The 21322-nt window shown below is 39.7% G+C and overlaps 1 protein-coding gene across 1 annotated transcript in view; it reads left to right on the top strand.

The window, feature by feature from the left end:
- Positions 1 to 21322, top strand: part of KCNH1 (potassium voltage-gated channel subfamily H member 1) — a gene marked incomplete at both ends in the record, with an annotated part of 170929 nt that overhangs the window by 70807 nt on the left and 78800 nt on the right. The window contains 2 exons of the mRNA XM_083856101.1: positions 11959 to 12158; positions 15671 to 15923. Coding sequence (XP_083712227.1) covers positions 11959 to 12158; positions 15671 to 15923 — 453 coding nt within the window. The remainder of the gene's footprint in view (positions 1 to 11958; positions 12159 to 15670; positions 15924 to 21322) is intronic.

The raw sequence follows: 21322 nt of genomic DNA, 5'->3' as shown, positions 1-21322 counted from the left end.
ATGCAGAGAGACTGCTAAATCACTGCTCCCATGACAGGTTTCTGAAAGGCTGGAGGAAGACAGGGTATTGAATAGAAAATCAGAAGAAGTGAGAGAAAACAGGAGGGTAGAACTTCTGGAAGGAAGCATGAAGAGTAATTATGGGCCAGGTAGACGACAGGAGTCTGACAGGGAGAAATCGTTTTACAGAAGAGTGTGTGTGCATGTGAAGATGGAGAAAGGCAGGATAGAAAGAAGACAGAGGGATATTTGTCAGAAGGAGCTGAAACCACGGTGACTGGATTCTGAATGCTCAACATTGGGGCTGATATTTAAGGACATCTTCAGGAGGTGCTGATCAAGAAACTTCAGCTGTGTCGTTTCAGGTAGATTCTCTTATTAAAAAAAAAAATCCAAAACAACAACAACAAAACCTGCCACAAAACAACTGGAAACAAATAAACCAACCCCAACAAACAAAATACCTAAAAAAATCTAAACCCAGCATCGAGGCTGTGTACCATTCAAAGCGTGTCAAGAGAGCTTGACAGAAAAATATTTTAATAGCCTGCTGCTCTTGTGCTGATTGATTACAGCAACAGCTCAAAGATAAGCATTCTGTCAAGAATCATTAATATCTGTCAGCCAGTCGTAGCTATGCAGCATCAAAAATTCAGGCTGTTGAAAAGCATTCTATCCTTGCCTTGTGCTGAAGACCACTAAATGAATATTCATGGTAGCACACACAGCTTGCGAACAGTTCTTCACTTCATATAGCTTGCAAAAGATGAGCTTGCAGGTTATTACCACAGCTTAGTTGCAAAAATAAGTTCCTGCTTTTTTGCTTCTTTAGACTTTGGCCACTGTAAATGCCTTTAAATGATGTGGAATATATTTACCACAATTGTTTGCCCAAATCTTACTCTTGATCTCCAATGAGCTGTAAGATTTTCTTGTTGCTTCCATCAGTGGTAAGGAAGAATTCAAGATCTGGAAGATTTAAGGTGCTACTTAGGTGATCCTGTACGTGGCAGAGAACCGAATTACAGAAGGCAAGTTCTTCAGTGCTTAAACAAGAAAAAGACTTTTGAAACTGCAAAACTCCTCTGGAAGTCCTCTGATGTTGTGAAAGTTATCCCTGATCTGTAAAAATTCTCAGGGAATATGACCTTAGTGACTGCCTTGGGACTGCTGCAGGCTTAAGCTACATGCAGTGTTGTCAGCAGACAGTGGGCATCCAGGAGGACTTTCCCTTTTGGAATCCAAAATTCAGGATTTAAGTTCAGGATGAGCCATTGTTCTTGCACCCCACATGTTCCCCATGTCACAGTGATGAAAACTTTACTCTGAGGTTTGACTCCTGATGATGTGCTAGGGTTTACTTATGCTGAGATTTTGCTTCCTCTCACCAATTGGTGCAACTACCTTATTTCCTTGTGATTCCTAAGACTTTGTTCATGCACATATGTGAAATCCCTTCAATGAATTTTAGAAATTACCTTTCCTAGGGTCTTTTGGGAGTGCTAGAATAGTAGGTGTTCTCAATCTGCTGTGGCTGGTCAAGTAAAACTTCTCTGAGCACGCCTGCCAGAAAACACAATTCTCTGTGGAGAGGTGAGAGTGGAGAAGTCGGTGTTTGTGTCCAGAGATATCTGCCTCTTCCATTCTAATCCATTATTTCATGGTTCAAAGACTCCAAGGATATGGAAATATTGGGAATACACCCCTGCTGTATTTATGGAGATTGGAACAGTTCTACTAGTAAAAACTCTTTTCCTTTCCTTTTTCTTTGATTCAAAATTCTCAGTCACCTTTAGGTGGAGAAACTCTTCAGAAAAATGGAAGACCTGAGTTCAGGTCTCTGCTCCTGCACTGATATTTGAAACATAGGCCTGTTGTATCCCAGATGTTCAGTGACTGCAGGGGATTATACTTGAAGTATAATCTTCCCAATTGTTCTTCCCTAAGCAAGGAAAAGCTTTGTGTGCCTAACTGTTGCATGAGGTCTGTAGCTGCAAATTTCTGACAGAGATATTTCATTACCTTAGAGAGTCTTCTGTACTTTCTGTTGGACAACTTCAGCTTATTAGCATCTGCAAATGCCTTTCCTGTGTGCCTGGCAGGCACTGCACAAGCAGAATAGTTCTCTAAAAAGGTCCCAGTGGGATAGTAATACATCCTTACTTCTGACTGTATATGTTTTTTTATGTGCAAATGTATTTGCATTTTGTGGTGATTTGCTAACAAACTCGCCAAAGCACAAAATGCAGCTGCCTGACATCTTTTAGTCAGATGATTTCCATGTAATGTTTGCTTTAAAAAGAATTCAGGCAGCATCTCTTATGCAATGGCGTCTACCCCTGAATATCATGATAAATACAGTCCTTTTTAGAAGTGGGGTATGGAACTCCCAGCTGTATGCATGTTTACTGCTGCTTTTAGTCCTGCTGAGTTCTAATAAAATAGCAAATTCAGCCTGGAAGACTGTTAAGACTGGAGCCATAGGAACAGAAATGAATACTTATTTCAGAAAGTTAGGCTGTAACCCCCTTCACCACTCCAGAGGCAAGTATTCCTCTCACATGCAGTCATCCATGGTTTGTCATTAAAACACAAGAGTGGTTCCAGTTATTTTTTGATAAACCATCTGTGTCTTCACTAGCCTGTCGTTTCACTCGTCAGTAAAGCAGGGCCCCCTTGAGAAGCCACTGTCTATGAGTTATTCCCATGTCACATTCCTGTAAATACTGTGTGCACCTACTGATTTTGGTCTGCAAGCACACCTGTGATTAGTGTGTGGGAGGAGCATGAGTCAGACCTAGTCATTCCAGTGACAATTATTCTTTAACCACCCCAAATTAGTCTTCATTGGTAAATGTCATCTTTGTCTCCGACCTCACTGGTTTAGTCAACAGAATTCCAAACTTCATTATTCTTATTTATGTCATGCACAGTATTAAATCTTTGTAACAAATTAGTGCTACCAGAAAAGGGGAGGTTTTGGACCACTTTGTCTTTAGATTTGTTTGGGAAGTGTTTGAAAGCCCTGTGTAGAATATAGTCACATAACTTGCTTGTACTTGTTGCACCCAGAAGTAAAAGCTGTGCATGTGCAGGAAGGGATTGGCAGGTTGCTGATGAGTACCTTGCAGTCTGGCAGTGGTTATTGAAGTAACAACACCCCAGCGTGGCTTCCCAAGGTTTTGTTGCATCAAAAGCTTCAGACTGAGCTGCAGAGAGGCAAAGCACACAGGTGCAGCGTAGTCCAGTTAAGTGCAATAGCTTTAGGGGCTTAATTTCAGAGCAGAGGAGATCTGAACTGAGAAATAATTGTTGTCCTTATGTCCAGTATCCATTAATCCTGCCAGGTGCAGCCATGCCCTTAGCTCTTGCTGCCTGGTCTGTCACCTGAACAGACCTGGCAGCTCCTGGGTGATTAGCACAGCCTCTCTGGAGTCTGGTCAGTGCAGAGGTCACTGCTGGTTTCACAGTGTGACTGCGTAGAGCAAAGTCAGCCTGAAGGGCCTGCTGAGTGTAAACCAGGTGAGCTACAGAAGACACAGGCTTCCAGTTACACTTTCAGTTGTTTTCAGGATTTTGTTTAAGTAGTTTCAGGTTTGGGGGCAATACAGTTAATCCAAAGAAGTGTCTGCTCTCTGGAGTCTGTGAGACAAGGGATGTGCAATTTTTCCATCAGCTGTCTGGTTGAGGCCAGCACTCTACCACCCACCTCTGGTTCTCTTCACAATGAAACCATAGTACCTCCATCCCACTCTGCTTTTATGTTGGGGTAATTTATAGGCATTAAAATTTTACCTTTTCTTTTGTTCTCAGGTAAGACAAAGCCTAAAAAAAGCTTTTGTAAGTCATTGGATGAAAGTTGATGGTTGAAGAGAAATGCATTGTCTTGGTATTTCTCTGAACTGTGTCCTTAACTTTTATCACAGGCAGACATGCCCACGCCTTGCAGTAGTGTTTAAAGCACAGCTGAGTAGAAGTTTTAAGCCTAATGAGAAGTGAGGTCACTACAGTCTCAGGGGAAACTTTGGGTCCTTCCTTCTTGTGGTCTCATTGGTGGTTTCAGATCTGAACACGATCAGCAAGGAGTGCAGCCAGCTATGAACTTCCCACATGGGTGCTCTGGTGTGAGTAGCAAGTGAGAAGCCACCTGAATCCAATTATCATTTGAGACAACAAATTACTCTAAATACCATACTCAAATGTAAGATACCTTAATTAAATTAGGTTGGAGCACTGACCAAAAGGAACCAGACAGGAGAATTTTGTTTGAACTTTGCAAGTGACTTTAGCCATTAAACTCTGGTGTTGCATCAGTGGTGGGAGCAAGTTTTGTCCAGAAATCTGAATGTGTAAATGCTGGATGGTGGTTTTGGTGTGCAAAATTCAGACCCAGTCTTGGACTCTCAAAGGCCACTGATAGGTTATTGCAAAAGGATTAATTACCAACAGGAACAGGCCTGAGCTGGCAGTGCAAAGCCCAGCAGAATGTGTGGCAGCAATGGAGGGAGAGGACCAGAAAGTTTGGGTAACAGATGACCTCCTTGAGTGTCCCTAGATTTCCCTCCTGCAGGGCCTTGTAGAAAGGATCATACAAGTCACAGAGGAAATAGCATGAACAGAGGAATGCTGACAACTGTGTAGGTAAACTATGTAGTTTTCACAGGAAGAAAACTTTTCCTAATTGTGGCTTTTGATTTTTGTTTTTGTTCCTTTGTTTGCCTAGTTCTATTTCAGTAATAGATTTTTAAATGAGGAGAGTTGGTGTTTAATTGGGGGAAACCATTTGAGCTAAGTTGAGAGTAGATAAAACAGCTTTGAAAGCAAAAGCTTTCATATTGGTGCAAATGAGTAAAAATCTAGAAGCAGTATCTGGAGATTGAATTTTAACCAAGTAATTGAAAATAGCCATGCATTACCCTGTATAAACTGTAGAAGAAAAATTATGCCCTTAAATGGCTCAGTCGTAATTTAAATGGTGATCTGTTCATTAGTGCTGGGAAATGAAATGGAAATCCATTTCAATTTTCTAGACAATTTAAATTTTATTGTCCATAAAATTCTACAAAACAGTAAAAGAGTGTGCTTTCTCACAAATTGCAGAGGATTTAATCAGATTTGGCATTTTATTTATTCTCATCATGGTAAAACCTGCTAGTGAATACACTGAGCTGAGTTCATCCTGTGTTGGTAAAAGTGTCCCACTGGGGAGTCTGCTCTGGTATGTTTGGAATAGAGATCAATTTTGCAGCTGTTATCACTTTGTACACTTAGTTTCCTCTTGGTAATGAAATTGGCACATCAAGCAAGATCTTGATGATGCTCCATGTTTTGAGCATGTGTACTTCAGTGTTGCTCTAGACTAATCCCTTATGACATTCCTGAAGATGTTGTGATAAGTATGCTGTTCTTTACAGGAATTGTAGTTGCTGTAACTAGTTGTGAAAATTGGTACATTTTCTTGCCATTCTGTTTTATCTTAGCAGAGATAAACCTATCTGGTGGGGAATAAAATTTGGAGAGGTGACTGGGAAGTGCCATTTTCTGTAGAATCTTCCTTTTCCTCCAGTCTTATCTTTGATTTATCATGGTGGCCTTTCCCATTTCATATCTTGCCTGTTGATCTTGCTGTCCCATATTGTTATTTTTTGACTGAAATAAATTGATTCTGCAAGGAGTTTTCTGTGGATTCATTGATTAAACTGTACTAGTTCTTAGAAAGTCTTTTTGCTATCAAGGGTTAAGGCCCTAATTTCGATTAATGACTAGGTATTACTGTGTTTGGAGTTAGTCATAGCTTTCTGTCAGGTTTAAGAATTTATCTGTAAGTTGAGGCAGAACATACATCTTCCTGTCTGGTTTATGATGCACTTTTGGATGTAAAACACTGCTACCCCCATTGGGATTCACTAGTCAGTGGAAGTACTGGGCCTTGCAGAGAAATGGATGCCTTCAGGTAATTTAAGTAAGAAGAATCAGGGGAACTCATTGGTCTGCAATTGCTGTTTGTTTATAGAATAAAAGTGTGCAATCCTGTTTCCCTGAAAGTGAGAGAGACTCATAGTTAGGGATTTCAAAGTCTGTCAGCTTGAAGATCACTGACTGTATCCAGGATGCTCTTCTCTTTAATTCCTTTCAGCATTATGCTTCTGTTGTCTTCTGTTGGTGTCTCTTTACAGCAGAAAGGTAGTGTGTGACCAGATTCTTACTCCTTAATTTCTCAACCAACAACACATCTAAGTCCTCACAGGCTCTTCTGACTTGTGCATCTGATTACTCTAGTAATCTGCTTTTCTGCAAACATATTGGCTGCAGTGGAGTTTGTGGCTGCCATTAAAACCCCCTCTGGTGACTGTTGGCACCTTTCAGGGTAAATGCAATACTAAACTGTAGCTGTCAAAACAAATGAGTGATGAATTTTGTGAATCAGGATTCTTGCCATTTTACTTGTTTGGACACTTCTCAATTTGTCAAAATCCAGATTTTTACACTGTTAATTACTGGGACTGTGTTAATTTAGTCAGGTGCTGCTGTGCAGAAGTAGGAGCCTTGGCCAGAGAGGTAATAGCCACCCTTCTTCTTTGTATGGATTGGCAGGAGGCTTCAAACTCTCTTTTCATAAGCAGGCTCTTGGATCCAAGATGCAGCCTTTCATAGAGAGCAGGGTGGTGTTGGCCCTTCACTGTTAGTTTGGAGAGAGCTATTTGTGTTGAAGAGCTTTCTTACAGGGCTGATACAGGCTGATGCTTTCTTACAGGGCTGATGCTAAAGTTTGTTCTGTTGGCTTGTACTCACTCTGGCTCTGATCACTCCTCTCTGATCAGTTTTGCTCTGTCTCTTTTTCCATGCTGTTTATCTTAGCCCAAACACGCTAAAGGCAAAAGCAAAACCTGCTAGAGAGTTGTGCTGTGCATGATGCTTGTGAGCCAAAACACCTGTGGAAGGTTTGGTAGTTTACCAACACTTCCCTCTATTCTTCCATATTAAGTCTTAAACTGGCAGAATGTAAGTCATTGCAAATCAATGAGATAACAGGAGGTTAAATGGCTGTGCTGCTGTAGTAGCAGGCTGCTTTTATTTTGTAGAGTTAGGAAAGGGTGTGAGGAGAGAAGCAGTGGGAGCTGCTTGTGGTGTTTGTTCCATAGCTGTTCTTAACTTCTCTTTCTGCCCTCACACACAGCAGACAGCCTATTTTAAGGTGCACAGATGTTTCTACTACTCTAGTCCTTGGTAGTTGCTTAAGTGGCTTCTTAGAGCAGCTGTTCCCTTGTTTATGTCTCTGACGTTCATTTCATTGCAGTTCTTGTTTATTTTTTGGTGATGGGAAGATGAAAAAACCCCATGTGCTGATGCTCTGTTGTTTAGCCTTTATCAATTGTGTCCTCACTGGTGTCCTACCCTTCTGCAGGGGAGACATTTCCATTGTAGCTGGAGCCCACTGTTGTCCTTCTCTGTCCCAATTTTGCTGCCAGCAGGGTGATTTCACCAAATGTGATGATGAGAGTGAGCTAAGAGTTTAATAAAATTTGCCTGTGGTCTCTCATTTTTCATCCTAGGAGTCAAGTGCTTGCGCCACATGGTTTGATGTGCATGTCCCTCATGGCCTATTCAGGCTCTCTGCTTTGCTCTTTGCCATTAAATTGATTTTCAGACTTGCTCAGTAGTGTGCCAGTTCTCTGATCTTTGCCATTGCTACTGCCTTGCTTCGGAGGTGCAAATTAGGAGCTGGTGGGATGAAAGAGAGAGGTGGAGCAGTGTATTGTTTCAGTCCAGGAGAACAGAGAGCTGTGGGAAGAGCAGGATTTAACAGTTACTGGGACAGCATGGGGGAGAGCTCCTCTGGGAATTTACTCTCATTTAAAAAAAGGTCTTTTTCCCAGGTTGTAAAATTCAGTATATGATGTACATGCTAAGACCAGCAATTTTAGTTTATTTTATAACAGGTGAAAATGTTCTGGATGTATATTGTGAAAAGTCATGAAGTGCAGAAAATTAATTGACCTATTAGACTTTGGCTAAGTTGTTTACATTTATTCTTTACTAGCTAAATGGAATGATATCTTTATACATTGTGTTAGTAAAAAAACAAAAGGTAGATAAAAGATTACAAGTAGGAAACTTTAAAATACACAAAGCTTCCTATGAAGTAGCAAATTAAGCAGCTCTGGGTCTGTCTGTACTGTTCTAGAAGGTTGGGTAGATACTTGATAAGTACATCTCGCTTTAGAAACTTTGATATCAGATTGCAAGACTACAAATAACAATTCTATCAAAACTAGTTCTGTAAACAATTCTTTAAGATACCTGTTCAGTTTGGTATTTGCTTGCATTTTGTATTTAACAGTTTTTCTTTTAACTGAATGCTCTTTACCCATAAGTAGCATAATTACCACTAATCAAGACCCCTAATCTCAAGCAATTATACACTCTTACATTGTTCTAATTGCACATTTGAAAATAATGTCGTTTTCTCATATAATTATGAGATGATCCATACAATTAATTTCTGCTTTTCTTTTTATCTGATCAATGTTAATTTTGTGTGACCTCACAATGTGTTATCTGAAAAATGCCTTTGAGACTTGCAGTTTTTGTGGTTAATTTACGGTTGCATTTCATATTCAGTAAGAAGTGATACAGTGCAACAGATTTTCAAGGCTGTGCTTTGAACTGAATAATTTGTTGTATACTAGGATCTTGTTGGTGAAACAGAAATGCAATTATACATTTAAATCACCTACTATTTGCAAATGCAGGTGCTTGCTCTTTGAGTAGTACTTAGGTTAGTGCAGAATGTAAAAGGGGTTTGTTTTGTTTTTTTTAATTATTAAGTGGAATTCACATGCAGACAGACAGGCTTTCTCAATCAGCTTTCCAGACAGCAAAAATGAAGGCAGTTCATTTTCAGAAAAAACTGCAAGTCTTGGGGGCAAACAAAAGAGATTGTTCCCTAGCTGGTGTTGGTCTCACTTGTTGCTGTGTAGTTCTGCACACATTTTGTGTGTGAGGCCATTGGATGAGTGCATTTTGAACAAACCATCATCAATCTGTTGATTCATCTCAGGAACTGAATGCAGCCCTTTCATCTGTAATTGGGGTAATTGTCAGCCTCTCATTCTTACAGATAGAAATTCTTCCTTTTATAATTCCAAAATCAGACCCCAGATCTTTAACTGTGGTAGCTGAGACCTACACTGGCTCCTATGTATTTCTCTATTCTTACTTGTTGCATCACTAAAAATAGCAGATGATTTGGTGACCTTTGCAACCTGTGTCTGACTTTCATGATCCACTTGTGGGTAATTTGCTACTGCAATTACTATGGTCCTATCGGTGATGTTATTTAAACTCTGGTTTAAATCGAGTATCAGAGACTGCAGTGTAAATGAAATGTTGGGAACAAAATGTTTTTCTTTATTGTCAGAAAATAATATTACCATCAAGGGGTGAGGGCTGCATCATTTCTGAAGGATCTTGACATTCCTGGAGGGGAAATGCTGGAGATTTTGCTATGTCATAAATAGCCCCACTTTCTTTCTTTAGTAGAGTGTGTTTCTGAAATCAGTCTGGGGCTGGAGTCTACTGTGGTGGGTTCATTTCAATATTCCTTTGAAAGGAAGGAAAGGCACACAGCCAGCTACTTTTGTGCACAAGAGTTCAAGGTTTAATATGCTAATGTATCTACCCAAATTAGGCTGCAAAAATCCTTGGCTTTAATGTGTTTTTAATAGTAATAAAATGGTTGGCTAATGATAAATTAAGGATTGTAAGTTTGGGAATTTAAAAAGATTATTCTAGGCGGGAATAATTTTTTCTTGCCAAGATAATTGTCACGCTGGAGCAGCAATTTTCAGTGGAAATTGCTTGCTTCATAATAATCAAAATATACTATCAAACTTCTGTTTTTTCTTTAAACTTCTTGTAGCTGGACATTAATGGGACAGAGTGGAGACTCCATTTTTCCTTTGTTGGCATGGAGCTGTACGTGCCAAGGTACTGAGCCCCCAGATCTCTCTGTTTGCCAGAGAGCAAAGAGACAATGGACACAAGTGTTGCCAAGAAATCTACAGATAAAAATCTGCTTGCCACCATCTCTAATTTATCACTGAGTTCAGTGCTGTGCTGGCTGCCTTGTGCTGCTGCAGTCTCTGGTAGGGTTGTTTGCTTCTGCATAACAGGGAGCAAACCAAGACTTAGGGATAGGTAATGATGTTCTAATACAAAAATACTCATGGGTTAAGGACATGTTATGGTAAATCTGTTTTGTAAAGCATTTTATCATTCTTCACTACTCATTGGACTGCCCAGTATGGTTTTGTTCAGGCACAAGTTAAGGTCAAACAGGGAAAATAGATATTTCTGATAACTGTATTAATGCTCTCCACTTTTCTTTAAACTGAGTGTGCACATTTTTCTGCCTATTTTTGTACCTGTTTGTACCGAGGAGTAGATGGAAAAAGGGAGAGCTTTTCTCTACAGAAACTCATAAAAAGAAGTCATGCAGCATCAAGAAGGAATTCTGCAGAAAATCAGCAGTGTAAAGGCCTTGAGCAAACCTAAACTTAAATTACATCTCTTGATCAGGGCAAAGACAGTCCCATAAGTTTGTTTTGCACAGTATCAAAGGTTTTTGTTGGCCATAGAACCCTGGAGCATCTTAGTTGGCTTAAGGATATCTGCCTATAACACTGGCCTGAATAAATAGCTGCATTCTCAAAGGAAGGAGTGGGATGAAGATTTTTCTTCTTTTTCAATAGCTGGTGAGGGAGTAAACAAACAGCAAAGAGGGGTACTTCAGTAAGGCAAAATATATTTTTTATAAATATGGCTTCTCATTGATTTATTTTTTTTATCTCGTGTGGAAGAGATATGATACTCAAAACTTAGTGCTTGTTTTGGGGATTAAGAGGAAGAACTTACTCAGCAAGCCAGAGCACTTACGGGTGGTTATCATCACATCTGCAGTCTGACTGCTCCTCTCCCTCTACAGCCAACCTGTCACATATCACTGACCTGATTCACAACATAGGAAAGCTCCCCTTGAGGCTTCCTGTCTCTCCTTTTCATGCAGGGCTGGATTGGCTGGAAGAGCCTCAGCCCCAGCCTCTGCAAGCTATCAAACCTGGCCACTGAGGCTGCCACCAGCCTGCTGTTCTGTCTTGGGCTTCAGCAGATGGATCTTCTCAAGTCCCGTGTGTTTTCATCTGCTTTTGGAAACTTTTGGAAACACTGCCTTTTTTTCTTCCTCGTGTTTATTCTTAAACCCATCTTGATGAACCAGCTGGCTTCATGACTGTGTTGTGTGAAGTCAGGAGGGCTGTGCAAAGGTCTGCCTCTGAGGGCTCTAGCTCTTTCCTCAGGCCTTGCTGTTCTTTTGCCTGTAAAATATAAAATGTGATGCAGGTTTTTATGTATTATTAAACTTATGTCTATAAATTACTGACCCATGGTAGCTGTTTATTGCATATTCCATCTTCTGCTTTGATGCATTGCTGTTGTCACACCGAGGTGGGTAACGATGACTCAGCTTACTACTGTGATAATGCACTTAAAGCCTGGAAATCTGTCACTGATGGTATTTCAACACAGGTGCTATAAACCTGAGATGAAAAATTGAAGTACTTGCTGTCAAGCTATTTCTCTTAAAAATTTTCTGTCTCCTCTTATGGTTTTGTAAGATTTTGGGTACTGCTGGATTGTTTGATGGACAAAGACAAACAGTTGTGTTTTAGGAGCTTTGTGATGCAGGACATCACCTACAAAATAGATGGTGGTCCTCAATTTGTAGTTCTGAAGGTGACCTCTAAAATGCTCGTGCTCATCAGGCCTTCCTAATAAAGCACCAATATTTGCATGCATTTTTATGACCTAGCATTTCCAGTCTTAAATCCCAGTGGAACACAGACAACATCACCACATCTTACCATGTGTTTTCTCTGTGTTTTTTCTTCTTTTTCACAGCCCTTCTGTATGCCACCATTTTTGGTAATGTGACAACCATATTTCAGCAGATGTATGCCAACACAAACAGATACCATGAAATGCTGAACAGTGTCCGGGACTTTTTAAAGCTCTACCAGGTCCCCAAAGGACTGAGTGAACGTGTGATGGATTACATCGTTTCCACCTGGTCAATGTCCAGAGGAATAGATACTGAAAAGGTAAGTAAATTAAACTGCAAGGAAAGAAGTCACATCCTGAAAGCAGTCCATTAAAATAAACAGGAGGTACTGTCTTAGTAAAGGAGACAAATATTCTTTAAATAGCTCTAAGCAGCAGCTTCCCTTAATTTTAAACTTCCAAATACAGTGTTTCAGCTATTCTATCATACTGACATATGATAGTGGTAACAGTATGTATGCTTTGCAGGTGAAATGGCTTGAAATAGTATAAAAATAATAAAGGAAAAATCTCAGTTTACGATAAATAAAGGTGATAAGTAAATAACAAGTTCTGGATTGTAACACCACCTCACAGTTTTTCCAAATGAGATTTTTTTTTTTTTGCAATATTTCTTGTGAGGTTGCTTGCAGCTCTGTAGGCCTAAAAGCAAAGTAATTTTTTTCGTCACTGGAGAATTTGAATGTAATATTCTATGTGCAGGTTAAAGATATTTATGAAAACTGGAAGTATTTAATAATGTATTGCTTGAAATCTACCTTATGTAAGGCAAATGTTATCATTCTGATTCATTGAATTTACAAATAAATTCCCATTGTGTCTTTTAAAATAACAGATGGCCTTTCACCAGAACAAATGTACAAAAGCAACTCCTTGGTGCTTTGATATTAGTTGCCAACTTTTGTAGACGTAGGCAGCTTTTCTTCTGCTTGTAGAGAAATGTGATTTGTGGGGTGGATCATTCAGGAAATCATACTAATGTTCTGGTCACCAGCCTTCTGGTTGGCAGCTTAATTTAGTATTCTGAACTGTGGATGATGCAGTTAAAGAGCAAACAGTGTCATTTCTGTACAGCTGTTACAGCATCATTATGAAGGAGTAGAAGAGATGTGGCCTTGCACTGAGCTGCCTGGAGACTGACGGGCACACAGGGCACTGTTTGCTCTCCTGAATGGTCTTCAGCAGATCTGCCATTTTTAGATCCCAGACGTGATTCCATAAGCACTGTCTGCCACACTAGCTTTCAGAAAGAAATGGTATTTTAGTGCTGGATACTGCTGGTTAGAAGCTGTTTTCTCACAATCTGTCTTTGTGTGGGGTTGTGATTTGAGGTAGGTGCATTTGGGGAAGGTGGAGAGACATCTGAGAATACATAGTGTAATGAGTGCTGGTGCTTTCATTCAGCCCCCATTACAAACTCCTGTCATCATTTTAACAAAACAACGAGAACAAATTGCTATGTAGAACATGGGAGGTTTTTTTAGCTTATCTTCAAAGTTCATTCTTGGTTTCCTTTGGTAAGGAGAGAAATGCTTCAGTGATGCATTTGGAGACAGCAGAATAACCAAACCAAGCACAGCAATTCCCAGTGTAGCCTTTGAGAATTATCTTAATAAACTGGAAGAAAGCCTCCAATTGTCAGGACACCAAAGGGCTCAGTACAGTGCTGTTTTCAATAACTGTGTGCTCACAACTGAGCTGCCACTGGCCGTGACTGCTAAACCAAGAACTCGGCTTTCATCTGCACAGCAAAACCTATGGTTGTGCCAATCCCTAAACTCCCAGGTCTGAGCTCTGTTGTTTTGTTGCCTGTGTCTAACTTCTGGGATGTCTAGCCATGAATAAAACATGTATTGCTCATGAGACGGAACAGTGGTAGCTGTGCTCCTCTGAAACACAGCACAGCTTCCCACAGATGAGCAGAGACTTAAATATGAGCAGAGCACAGAACTGGTCCTATCTCTGTTTTGTAGCCACAATTTGTCAGTTCAGTGTTCACTGCAGACACCCTAAGTTATTGGTCTAGAAAAAGCCAGCACAACAAAATTTTACCAAGAGCTACTGAAAGATTCTAAAATTGATGCATGAAGATATATTTCTTACCTCTCATACAAATTGAAGTCTTCTGTTTGTCTGTAACTCTCAATGCCTTTAATCCCTTTCATTTTTGTGAAGTGTTGAGACAACTTCTTTAAATGGAGAGTGGAAAATTAGTTAACTTCCTCTAAGAGTGCTATACCAAAAAGGTTTTGGATAACAGCATAATTTTAAATATTCTCTTGTATATTCAGGGCTTTTTGCTACTGTTTCTATTACAACAACCCTTTCTGTGTGTGATATTCAGGTAACTGCACGTGTGTGTAATTCCAGTAGTAAAATTTGGCAAGAACATGCCACAAGAGAACGTTTTTGTTGCCAGAGTAAATGAGATAATGGAAAAGACAGATATGGCCGCTGCCTGTGTTCCATGTTAAATGCTAGTCTTGCTGCCCCAGCCCACTTCTGTGAGCCTGGAAAACTGAGAACTGGCAGGTTTGGCAGCTCTTCTGTCAGGACAGCCAAGTGAAATCATCCATGAGTGACCTACACCTAAGCACTGTGGAAATATATCTCTCTTTAGAAGTAATATCTGTACTAAAAGGCCTGGAGGTGGGCCAAAGATGATGATATTGGTGGTGGAGTTATTTGCCTTTGGAGTACCAGGCATGATATCTACTGCCATGTGCAGAATTATGAGCTTGGTGCTCTGCTCAGATCTTGCACAGAGCCCCATTTCAAAGTGTAGGCATAGCCATAGTGCTTTCTGTGTTACCTTTATGGTTTTCAGGAGTATTTGCAGTGAGACAGTCTTCTCTTTCCATCTAGGAAAATGTGTGGGAGTAACTCTGAAGCTCAACCAGAGTGTTCCTTAATTGGACGGAATAGTTATTACTAAGAAAATAATAATAAAAAAGAGAGGCAGACTTAGAGTACTCAATGTTTTTCTCAAATAGTATGTCCTAGATGCGCTTCATCATAGACCATCCCTGAAGGATTTTGTTATCCCCAAACCCTCTTCATGCTACTTCTTTCCACATTTAATCTGTGCATGCAGCAGTGATTTTGTATTCTTTCCACCCGACTGTCTGTATTATATTAAAACCCTTCAGAAATGGCCCTGCCTGGTGCCCGCTGTGCTGAGCATCAGCTCCTGTTCTCTTAGGAACACACATCGTGAATTGCCGTGAGGAACATTACATTTGGAAGATCAAAAGCTGCCCAAAAGAGCATCATACCTTAAAATCCCTTTCCTGTGTAAACAAAAATCTTGTTAATGCCACTGAGGGGTAGATTTGAATACCTGCAATTCTCAGTGTTATGAGTTAATTAAAGTTTTAATAATTTGTTTTAGTCGTTAAAGCATACAACTTGTGCAGGCTTTTCATGGAATCTGCCTATCAAAAAAGTGACCTGCCCTCTAGAAACAATTCTTCAGAAAGATTTTCTTCAACACTTTCCATACTGCTGCACTCTAAGTTTTATTGCCTTAAAAACCTGAGGCCTTCTGGTGATTCAATATCCAGCAGAGCATGTTGCTGAGATGAAAACTGTGTTTTCCTTCAGATGTTATAAAGTAGACTAAGTTAATATTGTGGCTTATGTGGATAAATAATATAAAAATAAACGTACACTGTGAGATTAGAAATTTTATGAGAAGTAGGAAAGTAGTTCTTAAACCTTGTGTGGTAGTAGAAGCCATGCCCAGGAACTGATTGCCTGATTTCCCTGTCAGGTTTTGCAGATTTGCCCTAAGGACATGAGAGCAGATATCTGTGTGCATCTGAACAGAAAAGTTTTCAAGGAGCACCCTGCCTTCAGACTGGCCAGCGATGGGTGCCTTCGGGCACTGGCCATGGAGTTTCAGACTGTGCACTGTGCCCCGGGAGATCTGATCTACCACGCCGGGGAGAGTGTCGACAGCCTTTGCTTCGTGGTCTCAGGCTCTTTGGAAGTCATCCAGGATGATGAAGTCGTTGCTATATTAGGTGAGTCTGAGAGCTGGTAATATGCATTTGCATAAATGTGAATATGTACAGCAATGGGATAGCCTCTTCTACTCATTCTTTAAAAGGCTTCAGTTAAGTTTGTTTTTCCACAGGCTGGAGAGGTTTAGTGGGCAACCATCTAATATCCAGATTGCTTCAACCCTGTTTCATCTGGTCAATGGAAACTTTACTTTAGCATGGGGTCTTGGTCATTTTGGGGTTTTCTCTGTCTTGACACATCCCTTTTAACTAGAAATTCCATTTAGACCTTCAGAAAACTTGTTTTTGAAGTTCCTGGCTTCACTGCCTCACTCCCACCCCTCCCCAAAATAATCCACTTTACCTGTAATTTTTCTAGTTAGATTTATTTAAGATGTCGTGTTGAAATAATATTTATCTATTTTAAAGTCAAAGTAATTTAAAACGTTTAGAGCTGATCCGTGTTAACTTGGAATGGCAGGTTTGGGTTGGAGGCATTGAAAAGAAACTGATAGGGGTGTGAACAGCATTCTGAGGCAAAGCTAACAGAAAAGAGTGGGATAATCCAATAGATGTAGATGAATCATGAGATGGCTGGAGCGTTGAGGAGGTGATACTTACCATTTGATTCTGTCAAGTCCTTTTGTGATAAGATAAATTCTCATGGTGGCTTAATCCTGTAACTGTCACTCATAGCAGTCTGGAAAAAGAGAATAAAACATCTCGGTAATCTTACCTTTTTCTGAGGCACATACACTCAACTCTCCTAAGATGAATGTCTACTGAAAAATTAGTGGGCTAATAAATATGCTGAGCTCCATTTTTCTGTACTTTTGAAGAGGCTTGAGTGTATAGTATAGGGTAAATGTAGAGTTGTGGGGAATGAAGTTGATAATACTTTGTGCTACACAAGAAGCTAAAAAGGCAAGAAGTTGGAGGATAACTTATTCTCTTTTGTTCTGGAATCACCTGTGCTGCTTTGTAACTTCTACTTGTCTATGCAACACATCAAGAAGTTGCTGCCTTTTGCCCTGTTGGACTCCCATGAATTAACTTGACAAATGTAGGTCACAAACTAAGACTCCTCAGTTTGTGTTCCTTTATGCCACCATCTGGGTTCAGCATGTGAAGAAAACCTCAAAACATCTTGCTGCTCTATTTGAGAATAGGTAAAAAGCACTGAGATCAAATTTCTTTAAAAAGTTCTTTAAAGATACCAATTTTCTTCTCATCTTTACTGGCAACTCCTGCATTTTATCATAACACTTTAGAAAACCCTCAGCCAGATTGCTCAAGGAGTCAGTGTTAAGGGAACCTACCTCCTAATCTCTGCTGCTGCAGAATGATAGCTATGGATAAATGAGGCTGTTCCCTTGGTATCTGGATTTATAGGAGTATTTTGTTGCTATACTTCTCCTGGGATCTAACTATTGATCCTCTTGCTTCCACAACTTTTTATTTTCTTCTTTTTCTTTCCTTTTTTAAATTTGGAGTCAGTTCCCGGGCTCTCACTAAAGTTGGTGAGTTTTATTCACATTTTCTTTGTGAATATTGTAAGTGGAGAGGAAAGTAAAATTAAGTGGGATCTGTTTGGGATTCTGTGAGATTTCATTTCAGATGTGCATCAATTTCTGTGTTTCAGTTTCCACACTAAGGAATTCCTTTCCTTCCACACATGTGTGTACCTTCCTCCTCCAGGCTGTGAAAACTAATGCTGAAGGTTTCTCTATCCTGAAAATAAATTACGTGTTTAACTAAGTTTTTCACTATTCTAAATCAGTTGAACTCCTTTTTCCTTCAGCATTGTGTAATTTACCACACTACTGAAGGAGAGGGTCAGGGTTTCCTCTCTGACTTCTTTGTACTCTGTTTTCTTACCTGTAGAAGACAGTGGTTTGGGGTGGGGTTTTTTGTTGTTGTTGGTTTTGATTTTTTTTTTTTTTTTTTATTTCATAGTTAGCTAAACTTGCCAAGTTCTTGATGAATGTATACCAGAGAGAACAAGGTACTACAAGGGAGGAAAAAAGTGCATTGTTCAAGAAACATGATTGTTGCTGATCATTCAGCCAGAACAACCTATGCCATAAATTTTGTTTACCAGTCCTAACCAAGCATAGCTGTGAACATCAGGCATGTAACAGCAAACCATGTGAGGAATTCCATAGGGTAATTTTAGTTGACAGGTATGTTACAGAGACTGTAATCTTCTTTCAGGCATTCTGGAAATGAAAATGAAAAAAATGAACACAAATTACTCAAGGTGAATTATTTGCTCAGCTCTGGCTGTCACGTAATAAAGCAGCCTTTGCATCTTGCAATGTTGCCTGTATCTTCCTTCATGGAGGAATTCATGGAGAAATGAATTGCAAATGAATTGCAACTCTGAATCAGTCTGTGGGACTGCTGTGCAGCATTACATGAGCAAAAGGCAAACTGTACTTAATCCTTAAAGGATCCAATTCATAGGAAACATTTTCAAGTTCTGAAATCATTTAACCTTGCAGGCTGGCATATAAGAGTGTATTGTGTAGCCCTGGAGTGAATTGTGTACACTTGCATAATGTCCTTCCAAATGAATTCCATGTAATACTCCAGAGACAGGTAAATTCTCAGTTCAGGCTTATGTTCTTAGAACAAAGTGCTGACTTTGATTGACTTGGATTAATGTGAGTACCGAGCTGGAAGAAATTGCACAGCAGTAAAAAAAAGTACTATTTTTGTGTGTCCCCTAAGATTGCCTTCCCATTAAGTTAAATTAAGACACAAACACAAAAATATGCAAATTTAAAAAAAAAAACAACCCAACCTCAGTTCTTTGCATGTTTGCAGTAAATATTTAAAGAAATTGATGCACTTTATATGAAGTTTGATTTGTTGGGATGAAAGATACATTTTTTTAATTCTGTGCAAAATTTATGCTAAAATACAGAAATTACTGATGTTCGTGCCACACAATCTTTGGATTTTATGGTCAAAGAAACAGAAACAAAAATGCAGAAAATGACCTCCCAGCCAGGCGATTGATTTATTTGTGACTCATTCTAATACAAATGAGTCAGAAAAAGAAGACTTAGCAAGAAAAGCCACTCAATTGCTATGTTTTCTACGTTAATGTTTAAGTTTGAGAGTGGGATTATGTAGAAGGGATGTTGAGCTGGTGGGAAGCTGCCTGGATGAGACACAATTCTGTCTGGTAGTTTGCTGTTCTTCCACTGACACTGCTGTTACTGCGTAGGATGAAGTGCTGACGTACACTCAGCACTTTGAGGAAGACTGAGACAAATCACACAGTCCCTGCCCTCAAGAGATCTGAGCAAAGCACAGGTCATGCAGGACTTCTATTAAGAGAATGTTTTCAACTTGGGCTTTCGTTTTAACTTTCCTAAGCCCTCCCACTTGGCCTGATGCTGTTTTATCCACCTGAGACTGACAGTGTCTCTTTGAGCTACTCTTACTTAAAGATTTAGCCATTTGTCCCAATGTGGTTAGAAAAAATGTGAGGGTTTGTTTCCTGTTAGAATCAATCAAGTGTTTATGTGCACTTCATTTGGCAGCTCTGGTTTCTCTGTTTTGGAGCAGATCTTTCAGGCTGAGACACTGACTATCTGAAAACCTGACTTTACTGCAGGTTTTTGAAAAGCTAAAACCTACTCATGCTCAGGAGATTGGTTTTCATTTGTCAAATAACTTCTTAAAAATATTCCTCCTGAATTAACTGTGTTCCAGACACAGACCAAAACGTCTGACTGTAGCTTTCTTTGAAATATGCAGGGGAAAAGGCACTTTGCTGCCCTCCAGCCATTTAATCTGAACCTTTTAAACCTCTTCTCTCCATTGCTTGAAGAAGCGCTAATTCCTGTGCTGTGTCCCCAGTTGTGTGTGTGCTTAGATAATTTAATGAAAATTCCAGGAAAGTATGTCATAGCAGAAAAATAACTTTTTGTACATATTTTCTGGAAGTACATGAAAGGGCTGGATAGGAGACCTTGTTAGTACCCAAGCTGGTTCAAAGTCTTCCTTCCTGAAATTGAGGTAATTTTTGACATTTAGGAAAACGTTCCAGTAAGAAGCTAGAGAGAGGAAGGAGAAGACCCTTGAAAATTAGGGTAACAAACTTTTTTCCTAGATACCAGTGAGGAACGCAGCATCTTGTACTTAAATTTTCAGACTGCTGCAAAATTTGTCAATTAATGGCTCCTAGAGGGCCTGACTGAGCAGCAGATCTTTACTTATATGAGATGTTCAAAGCTGCTGAAATAGTGTTGATACTTCCTGCAAGAGGGCCATGTGTATATGGAGGGTAAGACTGTAGGTTAGTTTTGTGGACTTGATTAGAGACAGAGAGCTTTAAGCTTTTATTTAACAACTGAAAACCAAAGCCCTGAAAAACACAGTGGTCTTCAGAGCTGAGCACTGGACGAGAAAAATAGCATTAACTAAAAGATTTAGTTGAAAAGAAAAAACAACACCTTCCCACCAAAGAGTTTGTCCCAAGTGTTACATTCCAGCTGTTCTGCATTTATGTTCTTGCTATCTTTATTTCACCTAAAATCTTTCAAAAGAATAAACCTTTTTCTTGAATGTCGGTTTAGCATCACAGAATATCCTGAGATGGAAGGGACCTGTGAGAATTGTTGAGTCCAACTCCTGGCTCCACAGAGGGCAAGTCAAATGAATGAGACAGGAAGGGAAGTCAAGGCAGGAATTTATTGTGAGTAAGGAATACAGTTGCTCTCCAACAGGTCAGTTTGCTGGTGCTATTCCTTTTGCTGCTATCAAAGCTGAAATGCAATAATGGGGTGGAGATATTATGTAGGTATACAACTGTACAGTGACACAATGGCAAGAATGGGATTTTTGGGGAGAGGGGCAGGGAGTGTGCAAAGGATACACATAGATTTACATTAAAGATCACACAGGAACGGAGGAAATGAAATTTGCATGACCCTGAAATACAGATCTTTTATTGTTATTTACAAAGCTACAAAGTTGACAAGATTGGAGACTGTGGTTTTAACATGGTGTTGTAGAGGACCTTGGTGTGCCATGTTTTGTTTCAGCAGGATATTAAATGCTCCATTTGCTTTGTGTGGAGAAATTCCTGCTGATTTAATTTGATCTAATTGCAGTCTTAAAGAAATGTTATAAGAATAATTGTTTGTTTTCTTTACAATTGCTTTCACTTACTCATTTAGCCGTAAGCATTTCATTCAGATGTAGACACCAGAGGATTGATTCAGATATTGGTGGGACAGATTTGCATCCAGACAGAACAGTGCCGACTGCAAGGGCAGCTGCCACAGGGATGGTCTATTTTAGAGGAGGGACAATAGCAGTGCAGAAGTATTGTCTTTGTTAGATCCTCACCATGGAAAACGTTGCAACTTCCCCACAGTCATGTGAAAACTGCTTCTCAGCAG

Source organism: Zosterops lateralis (assembly GCF_965231275.1).
Source record: "Zosterops lateralis genome assembly, chromosome: 3".
Taxonomy (NCBI): Eukaryota; Metazoa; Chordata; class Aves; order Passeriformes; family Zosteropidae; genus Zosterops; species Zosterops lateralis.
This window is presented reverse-complemented; position numbering and strand designations above follow the sequence as displayed.